Source organism: Crocodylus siamensis, chromosome 1, assembly GCF_052110815.1.
Source record: "Crocodylus siamensis isolate JL-2025a chromosome 1, ASM5211081v1, whole genome shotgun sequence".
Classification (NCBI taxonomy): Eukaryota; Metazoa; Chordata; order Crocodylia; family Crocodylidae; genus Crocodylus; species Crocodylus siamensis.
In genome coordinates, this window is record NC_143395.1 from 107,271,262 (window position 1) to 107,286,849 (window position 15,588).

The window sequence follows — 15,588 nt, forward strand, 5'->3', positions numbered from 1 at the left end:
CATTAGATGTTCAAGACGAACACAAGCCTGGGGGTTTAGAGGAACTACACAGCTATAAGTGTGTAATTTTGTAAGCACTTATCTGGTCACATATACTTGGAGCATAAGATGAGTGCTCAAAAGCTGGTAACTAGGGACCTACTGAATTTGAGGTTTCATGAAATCTGGGCAATGCCCACAAAATTTGAGGTCACCAGGGTGGCAGGAAGAGGGGAAGGGTTGGTCCACTTGAAGGGCTACCAGCAAGATGGGTGCTGCCCCACTCCTCGTTGCAGAGCTTCCCATCATGTGGCCCCACCCCTCTCTACCATTCAGCAGTGAGGGGCAGGGCTGCATGACAAACAGCCCTGACAGCCAATCAGCATGAGGAGTAGGCCTTGGTCAATCACAGGCATGGCAGGGGGAGTCCCATGCTCCACCCATGAAATGGCTGCCGGGGCCTGAATTCTGCCCACAAAATTAGGGGGCAGCCCCTGCAAATTAGGTAGGTCCCTACTGTTAACCAAAAGAAAGCATTTCAAGCAAGTTAAGTCTTACAACTGCATGTGGTCTTTTGCAGCGAGTGTCTCTGTATCACCAGTAGGTTATCAGTATTTTCTGTTCTCCTACATCACTATCAGAATATGAAAATGAAGAGTCCGAGTTACAAACACAGCACAAGACTACAACTTCTGCCCCAAAGAGCTTACAATTCAAGCCTAGCAAATATGATACAAGGTGTCCACCACTACAAGACAGACTGAGCAAGTAAGATACCAAATGTGCAGAAGGGAGTCTATTCCCTCTCTTTACTTTCTGGAGTAAAGAACTTTCTCTGAGTTCTAGCCAAGTAAATTCTTTTTGAGAACGTAAATACAGTCGGACTTGTTTAAACGTTTGGCTAATTTAAAAAAGAAAAGTAATATAGTGCAGCTACAAATCTGAAACTCACAGGTCTTCAACTTGAAGTTAAATGACACTCCTAGGCCTTCTGGCAAGTACTATTTTATGGCTAAATTAAGATAGATTGTCATAACACAACCCCCCCCCCGCCCTTTTTTTTTTTTTTTTGAGACTCATTCCAGTTGGAGGAATAAGTAGGAAAACTGGAGATTTAAGAACCAAGGTGAAATAATCAAAAGGGATTCTTTGAGAAGCATGAGAAAAATCACCTGTTTAATGTTTGCCAATCCCTACAGCTACTTAGCAAAAAGAACAAACAATAACGGCTGCTTATAGACGTGGGAGGAAAAAAACCCAACCAACCAACCAAACCAGCACTTTATTTTCAGCTCAGGATGCCCCTGCACCAAGTGCAGTATATGGCCAAAAGAGACACTGCATTTGATCCAGCTCGCTCAACACAAGTCGGGCGAGCCAGGTCAAGCTAACACAATAGATTGCACCCTTCAGCAAGGCTTTTTTGGCTCTTTTATCCACTAGCTAATTAAATCAGCTTTAGACAGAACTACCCAATCTATACAGACACTGGGGAGCTAGGTCAAATAACATGCTTCCTATTCCCACTCTTGTAAAGCGCTGTTTTGGGGGTTTTTTCACGTCTGTCAGTGCCCACGAGACCAATTTCAGATTTATTTTAGACATAAGCTGATCCCAGTAGGAAGCCGATACTGGATTCAAGCTCAAACTTTAACCTAAAGTAAACAATGTATAGGATTTATCACCTGGGAGACTCCAAGGTAATACAAAATTGTTATTAGCTTCAGGGAACCTGGATACCAGCACCACTTCCTACATGCTAGAGTTAAAAAGCAAAACTAAAAAAACCCTTTCAGATAAAATACAAGTCTTGTTCTAAGAGAAGGTCTAAACTTAGATACTTAGTTCATCTTTATGCATTCTTATTGTATACAAACTAGCTCAGAAAATTCAGAGTTTAAAATAAAATAATTATTTTTGGTCTCATTAGTACTTGCTTTGTTTAACAAATAGCCTGGTTAAAGATATGAAGGATATCAATAAACTACAAAGGAAAGATGCAAAATCCATCCAAAAAAAGGAACAAGGAAAAGCTGTGTCTGAATGCCTATGGGGTGATATGCTTCCTGACATGAGACTCTTCCGAAAACACAACTATCTGGACTTCCAAGATATATATTAGAGAGCAGTAGCTGCATTACTAACTAGTAAAGGCACCAAAAATAAATAGTATAAAAAAAGTAAATAACTGGTACTGAAGTCTAACGAAAGTACTGGGGCAGAAAAACCTTCACAGGTTTTCACCGTTTCTTAGGTTTAAAAAAAAGTGTGTGTGGGGGGGTGCACACCAAGCATTTTCAATGCAACTATTTGTTTGCACTGAAAGAACAAACTCAAGGTCAATCAGACCTCTTCTCAAATTATATTATGCAAGGACCCTGGAGGACACCAGCAGATGAAATACCTGCCCTCTGAAGCCAATTTACTGAAAGAATTACAATTACAAACCATTTTGTATTCTCTCTTATTCTTTCCTAGACAACTGGAAAAATGATTTGACAACCTCCTATTCATAAACACACCAAACTCACTATTATTAAAGTGCTCTGCAGTGTACACAAAAGGAAAATATTTTGAATGTCCAGAGCAATTTCAAACCCTTTACTTAGCCTGATGAATTTTTAACTAAATTACTTCTTAGACCCACTATGACAAACACCCTGGGAAGTTGCAAAGCATTTTAAAAAGAGAGCACCATTACTGGTCTCAAAAACTAGATATGGAAAAAAGTCTATTAAGATTATTTTCCCCATCTCCCATTAAGATGATACTGACCTAGTATGTGCGAGAATGCACCTCAGTGCCCAAAGAAGTGTGTTGAGAACAGTAAACCTAGTTATCAACTCTTTTTAAGCAAGCACTAGTAGAATGGTATCAAAAAAATGAACGGATTTCTGAACACACATCTAGACTGATTAAACAGCATGTTCCTGCCTACTGCCATACCAGTGCAACTTTACTACCTAGCAGGTAGGTGAAGGAAAACACAAACCAAGATATCTGGATGTCATAAGTGACACATGGGGGAGGTACGGGGGGGAGGGGGAGCAGTACATGTCCCCCTGAGATGGGCTGCTGCTGAAGCTGCCACCGGCATTTGCGGGCGGGTGCTTCCCCCTCCTCCCCCTTTTGCTGTCGACGCAGGTGCTAGCGGTCCCCACCTACCACTGCCAGCACCTGCAGGCAGTCCCCACCATGGTGCCCCCCCAGGCTCGGGAGACACCAGTCATTCATGCCAGATGTCATCTGACCAAGGATTCACAAAATAACCTACCGACCACTCTGGGGTAAACTGTATTTTAGAGGCTTCATAAATTATTGTACGTCTTCGGAGAACAGTTGGTGAAGAGCCACTCTTCAAAAGGATATGTAACAATCGATCTTAAGTCACTTGCCATCAACCGACAGCATCCAAGACCAATTCAGATGTAAGCTCCAAAAAGTCTGTCTCGCTGGAACCCGACTGCATGTACTTGTTAGCTTACATCCCATACTCCATGAAACACTTATTTATTTACATTTATACTCACAAATGAAATTTAGCAAAAAACCTACTTCAGCTGCTCAGTAGGATGTGACTTTTACTCCAGCCAGTTGGGGAAGCGAGAACTTAGGAGTTGCAAAATTTTTCTGCCCCCTTCTGCTGGTTGATACAAGTAGCATCAGATGTGCACGGGGCGCTTATACATCTCAACCTTTCTAACAGAAATAAGGATTACATTGGGAAGGAGGGGTAGGAAGGAGAAATAATAATAATAATAATAATAATAATAATAAAGCCCAAGAAAAGGGCAAACAGGATTAAAAAAAAATAGCAAACATGACAAAAATAGGGAAGTTATAAAATCATCTTGGATCACTACTGTGGGATAGAGTCATACAAGCAAAGCAAGAAGGGAAAAGGAGCTATTATCCTGAAAAGCTAGCAAGTTCCAGTGAAACAAAATAGAAACATGGAAGTTGTTACTACAAAGCCTAGTCTTGTTGAGTCTCAAATTCACTCAATAAAAAAATATGTTCCTTAACTTGAAAAGAGTTAACGTCTAGAGTATATGAGGGTTTGTTCAACTATACAGTAGACCAAATTGCCACATGCAAGACAGTAACCTCAGTTATTTTAATACTGGCTAGGAATATAGTATACTCTTGTGAAGCTCAGATCTTTCAGAGGTCTTGATCATCTCCAAGAAAGATTGCTAGCTATGAAATAGTTCAAACTTGAACAATTTCAAAGCCAGCTAGCTATTCAAGAAGCTATTCACTGCTAAGCCACATAGCCATAAATAAATTCTCCCAGTATATATATCTGCTTGTCTCTTCTTTTCAGCTATGTAACCAAACACACAAAGTGATAACCTAAAGTTTAATTGATTCAAAGTCATCAAGTTGCATCTTTTTTGATAAACTAAGGGGTTGGGAGACTGCTACAATAACTGTTTCATTTGTTGCCAGAATAAGATAAAAAGGAAAATGTCATGTATTGAGGAAATCCCCTAAGCACGCAGAGGGAATTAAAACTGTGAGGATGCCAACTTAAAATTCCAGTCACAATTCAAAAGTTGCAGGGCTGGTGTCACACTAACAGAGTTTAAATCCTAGGAATCCAGGCTGAAGACATTAATTATACAATGCAAGATATACTGTCATTACACACACTTGCTAGATCTGTTATAATCAAACACTTAAACCTCAAATATACATGGAATTTATCTTCAGCAGGTACCACTTGATGGGAGATGCCTCATTTTCAGTTGCCGACTCACTAGAAGTTATGGTATTCGAATGTGTCATTCTCCCTGCTTCCCCTCCCCAGCCTAAGGCAATCCATACCCATGGACCCACAGAAGTACAGCAAATTTCACATAGTCTTTGCCAATGCTGACTTCCATATAAGCTGCTATGGACTCATGAGTCTAAACAAAAAAAAAAAAAAATGAAGCTGTTATGGGCTTGAAAAGATATCTATCAGAAAGTACACACTATAAAATAAGTCATTGGATCCTTACAGAAAAGGCAGATGCATCAATTTATTTGCTAAGACTCTAATTTGTAACTAACAATGGGATAACTAAAAAAAAAAAAAAGTCAGTTTAATAACTACTTAACTATCTTTAAAAAAAGATACTTGGACAGTAATCTAGTTGATTCAATTCTACCTACCGTGTGCTTTTCTACACATATAATTGATAAACTGCATTGGTAAGTCTGAACCCACTCTGTATGGCATGCAGAACAGCGGGGAAAGCATACCGCTTTCTGGGCAGTATATACTGCGCACAGCACTGGGTCTACTGTATAACTAAGGCATACCGTTCAGTCGCTTGGAATTGCCATTCTTTTGCTGCTCATCATCTTCCTCATTAATAGTAAATAAACCAGGGGGATTTGGCCTTGCACTTGTCTTCTTCAATCTCTCTTGATGGATAGCAGTAGACGAACCAGGCATGGTGACGTTCCCTCTTGCTTATTAGGAAAAAAAAAAAAAAAAAAGCAACTGCAGCCCGAGCAGCAGCTAGCTGCAAAGCTGCCTGTTCATTTGAGCATTTGTAATAGATCCCCTATGGATAAGCGGTGTGCAAACAGCTGAGAAATACCAACATCCACTTGGCAGCTGAGAGCCTGCAGTTTCCCCACCTTGAAGAAAAACCCTAATGTGTTAAAGGCACATTGGTTTGCCTTAACCTGTTCGATCAGATCCAAGCCCACAGCTTCTCCTTCTTGCTGCAGCACCTTTTCTTCAATCTTCTTCCAGCCAGAGCACACTAAAATATTCAGCACGCAACACAAGAGGAGAAAATATGATACGCCACTGTTACCAGTTGCCCTGACAACAGTGACATATCCCAATCAAAGGAGGTCTATGAATGTTGTCCTCTCGGCTCCAGAAAGCAGTCTGCCGGAATGCTTGCTCCCGTCTGCTTGCGAAGGGTTACAGTGCAAAAGCACTGGATCCACCTAGTCGATTGGGCTGCTCCTTCCCTCCTCCTCCTCCCCCTCCCTGGTAGGAGGATGGAGTTCTGCTTGCACAAGCAGATGAGCTTTAGGCATGAGCCTGCATTTTGTTTATTCCCCTTTCCTGTCCCCAGCCTAATCCAAACTCAAGCAAGGAGGGAGAGAGTTTTCCCTCCTCCCCTCCCTTCCCAGCTTAAGCAACATTTCATATCTTTGGCAATAAAAGCATCTACGCCCACAAGTACTGGCAACTGCTGAATGATTTTTTTTCCTCGTGGAACTCAGCATGTAGAATTTGTACCGACAACGTAGGCCAATCGGCTTACTCTCGCGGTGAATATACAGCGAGCGTTCCCTACTGTAGCGTCAGCTTTATGGCACAGAGGTCATTAACAAACACTTGCGCAATAAGGATGGAAGATCATTCATTACACTCACCCAAGTTTTCCCATTTGGCAATGTTTCAGTCTGAATTCTCATTAGCCAGCCACAATGGAAGGTTTGCTTGCACAGAGATGCCGCCGGCCTGATCACCTCCTTTAAACAGTTTCTGCACAGAATTGCTTTCTGTCCTTCGTAACAGCAGTGTCGATACGCAAAACTGAGCTGAGCTGATGCTTTGCAGATCACTTCAGCCTCCTTTAATGCTTCCACTACTTTCCAGCCTCAAACTAACAGCACCATCATTATATTAAATGCCATTCATTTCTCACCAAATGCCAAAGTGGTCATATTCCAAGTCTCAAATGTTGCTCGATTCTCTTTTTTACTTCTTGAATTTCAGAATCAGAAGCTACACTGCATCTGGTTTTAAATGCCTTCCCCAACTATAGCTAGCATATATATTAGGACATACCTTAATGAACAAGTTGGTAACAGTACATGGCTCATATTGTCAAAGCAGACGATGCAATGCATGTTGTGTTATGGCTGCCTCACCAACATGGTGGGAGGTTTATAGAAAGAAGGGCCAGATTGAAGGTTGTTCAAGGCACCTTAAACTTTACAAGCCTAGTGGTGACCTGGACTGCTCCTCGAGGTCAGGACACCATGAGTTCAACGAAGCCTCAGTTCTGTTCTTAAGCACAACAATCCAAGTTACCAGCATAATCGAGTAAGTTAGACTGATGACGTGTGTCCGGATCAGGTAGATGCTGCTTTGTATTAAAGGGGACTGGCCAAAAGAATAAAAGAAAGCAAGCAAGCTGACACAAATTGTTCTTACCTGAGCAATTATTCTTGCTATGTTTAAAGCTGCTTTTCCAATATGAAGCAGCAAAATCCAATCCCATTCACATACCATAACAAAAATATATGTAAATGTACATCAAGCTAGTACTGGTGTGTATTGCACTTGTTTTTGTATTATGCATGATTTTCAGGCTCAGCTAACATCGGTTTACAAAAACAGTCTACAGATTTAAAATGTGCATGAACAGTACTAGAAAGGGGGAATAATGATGTCAATTCACTTTCTTTCAGGTTTGGAAAAAAGGCATTAAAAGACTCCTGGCTCTTTTGAACAGTTTCATCTTGCAGGTGTTTTCAAAATCATTTGCTAAACAATCACCTATGATACCATATTCTTTTAGAAACATTACTTTAAAGATGCAGGGTTGTTTGTAGCTGCAGCAAAAAACCTAATGGTTGAATGGGCCACACAAGCTGAGGCACTTCTCAGTGTAGCTCATTCTAGGATGCTGCAAGCTGGGGAAGCTGGCATTATTACTTCTCACATTACCCTACTGAGGATACAAGGGAGCTGACAACTCTAAAGAGTTGACAAGGACAATTTTCATGCATACTAAACACAAATGTAAGAGGTGGAGAATAAAAAATGTTCAACTGGAATAATGTGTCTAGGTTCCAGAGATAGAAATAAGAATTACTTGGGGACACAGGGGTGGCCGGCCAACCAGAGCCATGGGTGCTACAAGTGGCACAGGCAGCCTGTGTGTGTGACACATGGCAGATTGGGGAGGCAACAGGCAGCACAGCAGCAGGCAGGGAAGAGAACAGAAAGTAGATCAAGCAGGGAGCACAGGGTGGAGAGCAGAAAACTGAGCAGCAGACCAGTCAAGGGAAAGGGAACAGAGTGGCTCTTGGGGAGGGTGCAGAATTAATTGGCTGCACATCTGCAAAGAGGTTGGCCCCCGTTGGTCTAGCAAACAGGTTACAGGAGGGGCCAGCAACCTATGGCCCGTGGGCCAGATAAAGCCCACAGAACCATTTGATCCAGCCTATAGACATTGGTTTTCAGCTTCCAGATTGACCCAGGTCAGTTTAGAGGTAGGCCAGCACATAGCAGGTCAGCACTAGGGCGTAACCACTGCCACGGCTTTTCCCCATGGTGGCAACGGCAGGCACTTTCCCATCTCTGACTTGAATGGAGTCAATCCAGGCCACAGCCTGAAAAGGTTACAGGACTGGGAGTCACAAGAAGCAGGCTCTAGTCCACTCTGCCACTGATATACTGCGTAACTATAGGCAAGTCACTTTGGCCTAGTTCCACAAAAGGACTAAGTCCTGGAGTACAATACTCAAAACGCATGTGTAAGAGGTTAGGCACCTAAGTACTCACTAGCACTGTTCCCAAGAGTTCTGCCACTGGATAAACCAGTCCCTCTGCAGCAAGGGAATTACAGACATCATAGTGCAGTAAACTCCACAGCAGAGGGGAATGTTGCAAAGGGGACAGGTGGGATGGCGTGTCTCTTTGCCACTGATCTCTCATGCCCAACTAGCCAGCTGTAGGTTGCCAACCACTAGCCTAGAGCAATCGCTAAGGAAGTGGGAGACTTGAATTCAATACCCTGCTCAGCTTGACATTTCCCACAACCCCAGTGAGACCCACGGCTGGTTTGAAGCACCCTCCACACATCCAGTAAGTCAGGCCTTTGTACAGCAAAAAACATAAGCTTCATGGAGTGAGAGCAGGAGCAAGCAAACACAAGAGGAAGCATCACTTCAGTCTTTTGGTTTGGTTTCTCATCTGGAAGTATGGGGGAGGGACAGAGAGTCCTGGATGCCAGTCCCCGAGTCCAAGTCTGTTTTGTTTATTTTATATAAGTGAACATGGGTAAGTGGACTTACCCATTAAGGATCCCTAGCAGGGATCCATACAATATGGATATCCATACATACACACACACACATTATTATATTAATAATATAATATGGATCCCTGTTAGGGATATATATAAAATATGGATCCCTCTTAAGATATTACATAGATTCATAGATGGTAAGGCCAGAAGGGACCTCAGAAGATCATCCCATCCAGCCCCCTGCACCAGGCAGGAAAGACAGGTGGGGTCAGATGACCCCAGCAAGATGACTATCCTGTCTCTTCTTGAAGATTTCTAGGGTAGGTGATTGCACCACCTCTGGAGACAGCTTATTCCACAGTCTGGACATGCAAACTGTGAAGAAGTTTTTCCTAACGTTGAGCCTAAAATGGTCTTCCAGGAATTTGTGGCCATTGTTCCTGGTTCTCTCCAAGGGTGCCCTGGTGAACAGTTGTTACATAGCATTATATGTAATATCATATATTATATATATATGGAACACTGACTGGCACTTAGGAGTCTCATGTCCTTCCCTTAAAAAATTACACAGTCCTTGTCCTCATGCTTTTTTACTCAACTGACAATCCTGAATTCTTTGGTACACAGGCACAACTTCAGCAATAGGTGTGGAGAACTCCTCTAGGTACTACTAATCCTCTAAATGAGTAATTCCTAAGATTAAAATAACTAGTCTGGCTAGAAGGGCAGAGCACAATTAATGTTATGCAAACACAAAATATTATATTTTAATAATTTAAACCTCTATACATTTATAAAGTATACAATGAAAGGGATAATAGATAATTTTTGCATTTTCCTTGCATGTGCTGAGAAACATTATGAAATATACTTAAAATTGTAAGGTTGCTTAAAAGTTTAACATGAATTAGATGAGGATAAAGGAAATTTCCTTTAAAAAGATAAATTCTCACTAAGCATCCCTAAAAGCTAAGTCCAGTAGATTTTAGGCCTGCCTTGACTGAGTATATGGAAGCGTTTTATGGATTGCAAGTCAAAAATAACACTCTCATTAAATAAACTAAGTACAATTTAGCAAACCTACTTTCTGTTTTTGAAAAATATACTACTAGATTGCACAGGCATAATTACCTCCATATTATATGGCCTGATGTATAGCAGCTGTGGGTAGCAGTTTAAAAACAAAAAGAACACGGGAAAACTGCAATATACTAGGAAAGGTTAATATTTACATATTCCTACCATTATTACTATATTTACTCAAATACAAGGGAGTGCTCATTAAGTGTACTCCTTTTCACCACCAACTCTTAGTGTCATGTATAATATGGAGATAATTATGCCTGTGGAATCTAGTAATATAATTTTCAAAGAACAGAAATATACAGAATAAACTGTATTAAAATCGGACTTCATGAGACGTACTGGTACTACAGGAAGACAGCAGAAGACGGTGGGAAAGAGATGGTGGACCTCATATGGAAGAAAGAGGACTGGGATAGATTTTTCAAAGGCAAACCTCTGAAAAGAGCAAAGAGGATGATGACAATGAGGACAATGACAAATTAAAGGACTAGACAGATAGGTGGGAGCTTTGGGAAGGGAGAAGTCAAGGGGGGAAGAAGCTGAGGTAGCTGTTTGCATAAACGTGATGGTTTAACGCTAACGGTGGCAGGTATGCAGGCACGCACGTGTGGTCTTTGTAATGAGACTAAAAACAGTGCAACTGTAAAGTGCGTATTGGACTGTCAAGTGAACCACAGTCAACACAAGACGTTTTGTCAGAAGTACAGAGAGAAAGAAATATTTCTGCAAAAAAAATAAAAATACAAAATTTGCACCACATATGAGAAAGTGCCAAAGTGCTGCTCAAAAATGCATTTATGGAGTATCTGTGCCAAAACTTGCAGCAGTTTCCAAAAAATGTAACGTGTATCAATTCTGAATGAACTAAAGGCATGGATACTAAATGCAAATTGCTACAACCATGTTTAATTTCAAAGCTATTGTTTTCAATTTTTGTATCATTTCCTTGTGCCCCGGGAGAGGAGGAGGAAAGGGGCTGCCGGGGGAAAAAGCTGGGGGGGGCGGAACCAGAGAGCAAAGGGACTACATGACCACTCCCCTCCAGTGTCACACCACTTTAATTTTCCCTGGGAAGGAGGACAAATTCAAGGCAAACCTCTAATAATTAGATTCTATACCTTCAAAATTATAACACATTTTTACATTTTCCTTATATAGAATCTAATGATTGGAGGTTGTCTTTTGCAGATAAAGAGGAATTCAGAGCCTGAGTATTACTGGCCATACGTTGAAGGATGACATTTAGACTCCACTATGCTGTTGAGTTGCTGTTGCCATTATTTTCTTCACTGATTTAACTACACCCTCAGGTTTATGAGGATTTTCAATTATTCTCCAAAGTGTCATCTCAAGACTTCCTGCATTTTTTCTCCTGTTTTTGCAGCCTAGGGAAAGTCACCACCTCTCTGCTTCAGTTTCTGTAAAATAGGATGGTATTTACTGCCAAGTGTGCCATGGATAAAGCACCTTGAAAATCTGTGGAAGAGCTTAATAAAATAACAGTATTTTAGAAACTAGTCAGTTATTGAAACCATAAGGAAAAGTGATACCAAGCTGCCAAAATTAGATATAGGAATGAAGAATGGAGTTAGATATAATCCAGTGCTTTTAAAACAACACTTTCAATCCAAATGATATTTTATTCCTTTGGTATATTTATATATCTATAGTGGTTTGGGGGTTTTTTGGTGGATGTTTTTTTTTTTCCTGTCAAGGGTGAATGACAAGAGCACTCAGTGCCCAGAACTGGAGAAATGACTACATAGGCAAGCAAAATAAATGTAGCTTTCCCTCTGCTCTTGGGACCTGATTAAAAACCAAATGAAATAAATCAAAAGCCTCCCTTTGACTTCAGTGTGTTACTTCAGATGAAAGGCTAAATCAAGGTAAAAATTACTTTAACAAACACCGTCTTTGTTATTAGAGGTACAGTATACAACAGTAGTTCTAGGGCACTGTGACCATCACTGGATGTACATTATATATAAATAGATATATAGAGAGAAAGCATATTGCTAAACTGCTTGTATTACTGAACTTTTGAGAAAAATCTAGACTTCTATCCTGTACTGCTTCAGGACAGAAAAGATTGCCTGGAAAACCTGTATACAGGCAGTCCTCGACTTACAACGTTTATAAATTGACACCTTGTTTCAACTTTATGATGTCAGTTTCGACTTACAATGCTTGACCTGATGCAACGCCACGCCACGCCAGCAAATGCGGTGTTACTCATCTCCCTGGAGCGCAACTGTCCAAACTTCCTTGGACACTTTCTTTAAGAAAGCAGACAAGACTCCAGAAGAACCTGCAACCAAGACTCCTGAGAAGACTCCAGCCAAGAGCCCTTTAAAAAGGCCAGCAAAGTCACCTCAAAGAAGTCCTTTCAAATCATTATGATTGCTATTTACAAAATAAATACATTAATGTAGCTATATTACTCATCTATAATTGATTGAGTACAAAATTCTGGGGTATTTTTGGTGAAAATAGGGTATCAGGCCTTGGTTCAGGAACCAAGCCCCATTTATAGCCTTGTTTCTTTTGAGAAAATTGGTTCCGAGTTACAATATTTCAACTTAAGATGCAGTTTTCAGGAACCAATTGTGTCTAAGTCCAAGGACTGCCTCTATAAACCAAAACTGGGCCAATACTGGGTCACCTTTTACCATAAAGAATCTAGGCAAAAGAGAACCAGCCAAACCTGTTACAGAGACTTACTTCCTTCCTACACTGCAAAACCAGCATACCAAGAAGTATTAAGACAACTAGTCTGTCAGCCTATGTTGCCAATAAGGGAAAACAAGCAATTGGTATGTTGATTTAAGGCATTAATCATGTTGATATTTAATACATTTAAAACAAGATAGGTCCCTAAAATTACACCCACTAATTTAAAGCCTGCAGCACAGGAAAGGCTGAATGTTATCACATAAGTTTGTGAACTGCAAACTCTGCACCCAAACAATTCCATTTTTTCCCCAATAGGCTTTCAAACAGCCACAAAAGCAGAACTTTTAGGTGCTCACATCTGAGAGCATTGTTATTGACTTCTTTTTTCTAAATGTTAATGCCATATAAGTCTAAGAAAAAGTATAGATAGATTTAAATGGATTTTCAGAACCCTAAAAATTTAAACTAAATGCTTTTCTAAATTTATATGATCTATTTTGATAATTTTCAACAAAAGCACCTGATAAATGATTCAGCTAAGCTGTGCATCACCTGATCTAGGTGACAACATAATCTTATAGCTATCCCTCATATTTAGCCTTCTCTCTCCTATTATTCATTAAACCCACTTCTTATATGTTGACATAACACTAGAAGGTGACCAATGTCCTAAAATAAAATTCTGATTTGCCTAGCATCCTGCTTAGGCTTTCTAGGCATTACCAAAAGATAGAGGCAGATATTCACCATTTATATGATATAATGTGTGTCTGTTCTTTTCTGTCCTACCACCTCATAAATTAGTCTGGATTCTTTATCTCCTTGTTAACATCAGCCAAGAATCCTTAACCTGAGTCTGTACGGATGTTTGTTTTTAAAATTGGGGCCCAGCGCTGAATTTCAAAATTTATGGTAGTGTTACAGTGAAGTTGTAGGAGTGATGATTCAGGAAAGGATTTTTTTGGTCGGTATCTTTTATTGGATCTAAAGTTAAACAAACTTTTGAGTGCAAAGCCCTCTTCTACACACAGAATACTAATGAATTCAAATCATTCCACTTATTTATGGTTGTAAACTGTTAGAAGCAAGAAGCACAGTCTAGGTGCTATTCTAATCTATTCAACAAAAACAAGCTCTTCACCTCCAAAATGATTAAGGCCACTAGCAAACCGGAAGGCTTCCACTGGCTCTTCTGGAGGATTTAAATGGAAAACAAAAGTCAGGCCAGGCAAAGCCAATGAACCATCATGCCCTGCTCTGACTCAGCTGATGCATACACCAGTGCAAAATGCATGCTTATTCAGAGCCAAGAATCTTTGATTAGTCTGCCCCAGAGATCTCTCAGAAAATTCAACACTTATTCTCAGATACATATAGCAAGCGAGCAAGAGAGGGACAGTTAATTCCAGGACTTTGTTTGCTGTTTTAATTAAAAACATGTAATGATGTATACATAAAAATGGAGCGTGTATATCTTTCTGTCTGGTTTTGGGAATTAATATATATGAATATTCTTTCACACACACACACACACACACACACTCTCTTATACATCGTTACATGTTTTGAATTCAAGTAGGTGAACAGCAAGAACTGCTGTAATTAACCAACATTAAAAAACCAACAAAAATCCATCAATAAAATTTATGTGCAACATTACTTGCAGAAATATATTACACCATTTTGAACTAATAGGTTTTTTTTGTCTGGAACCAGATCCAGTTGCAATGATGTCAGTGTAAATCTCTGGTTTGACTTCAAACCACTGATAATTATTATTGCTTCTACTAATCCTGGCTCCAATACCAAACCAATTCCTCCCTCCAGAGGCCTGGACATTCCTTTGTCACTCTTTCCCCATCTGTAAAATGGGGATAATGTTTACCTAACTACTCTGTCCTGACATCAAGAAGAATAATTAAAGCATTTATAAAGCACGTTGAACATGAAAATCATTGTGTGCACATCATAAAAATGTGAACAGACTTCAAAAGAAACTTTAATGTGCCAGAAGAATTATATTAAAGTTTCTCCATCACTGACAGTATCAATTAAATGTAATCTTGCGAGTGATGCATCTTTCTGTTAACTGCTATCACCCAGCATTTTCCTTCCCAATACATTACTTGTTAGAGGCAACCTTTACCTAGTTAGACCTGTTTGGCAGGTGGCAGTATTTTTTCAGAGGGATATAACTCAAGAGATAAAAGAGGATAATTTGGAGCTAAAGCCATTGACCATTATAGCTTCCTTTCTTCACACCTTACTGTTACCTGACTGACAAATTTAAGCATTAGTCCTGCAGTCCCTGACGTTAAGAGGATCTCCTGAGTGACAGGAAGTACCAATACTGATAATTGTGATAAGACAGTATTAAAAGACACAGGCCAAACCCTGAAAAGTCATTAGGCTTAAAATTCATGCCATGTTATAGTTAGGGTGGTTTTATTTGCATTCTGGTATTATAACCATTAAGAGCTTGATTTTCAATTTTCTCCTCGTAACAGTGAAAAATAAAACATGTACTTCAAACAAAATCATTGTATAACAACATATTTCCAGGAGGTGTGGACTGAAGAAAATATTAAAAACCACAGAAAACCTTGGTACATATTCACATAATTAGACTTGTATAACTGAGCTATTGGTGACTTTTACAAATGCAATTTCAACCCCTGAACAGGTAGTATATGCATGCAACCTCTTTTTTCAATCTCTCCTGGACTACAAACAGACATTGCATTTGTCTAAGGAAGAAACAACGTTGTTCTGGGCCAGAGTAAAATCATTCAGACTCCCATGTTCATTATCATGGGCTAAATCCTAAAAAAGCTCAAGGGATAAGAAGTAC

General features: G+C 40.0%; 1 protein-coding gene across 4 annotated transcripts in view; it reads right to left on the minus strand.

Moving 5' to 3' along the window:
* Nucleotides 1–15,588, minus strand: part of MAP7 (microtubule associated protein 7) — a 182,771-nt gene that overhangs the window by 160,610 nt on the left and 6,573 nt on the right. Inside the window, exon 1 of one of the 4 annotated variants that reach the window (XM_090040005.1) lies at nt 5,290–5,954. The exons of 1 other annotated variant lie outside the window; for it this stretch is intronic. In XM_090040005.1, coding sequence (XP_089896131.1) covers nt 5,290–5,425 — 136 coding nt within the window. In that variant the 5' untranslated portion in view covers nt 5,426–5,954. Of the gene's footprint in view, nt 1–5,289; nt 5,955–15,588 lie in introns of those variants that run through there. 2 more of the 4 variants (XM_090039993.1, XM_090040014.1) reach the window with 2 other exon arrangements.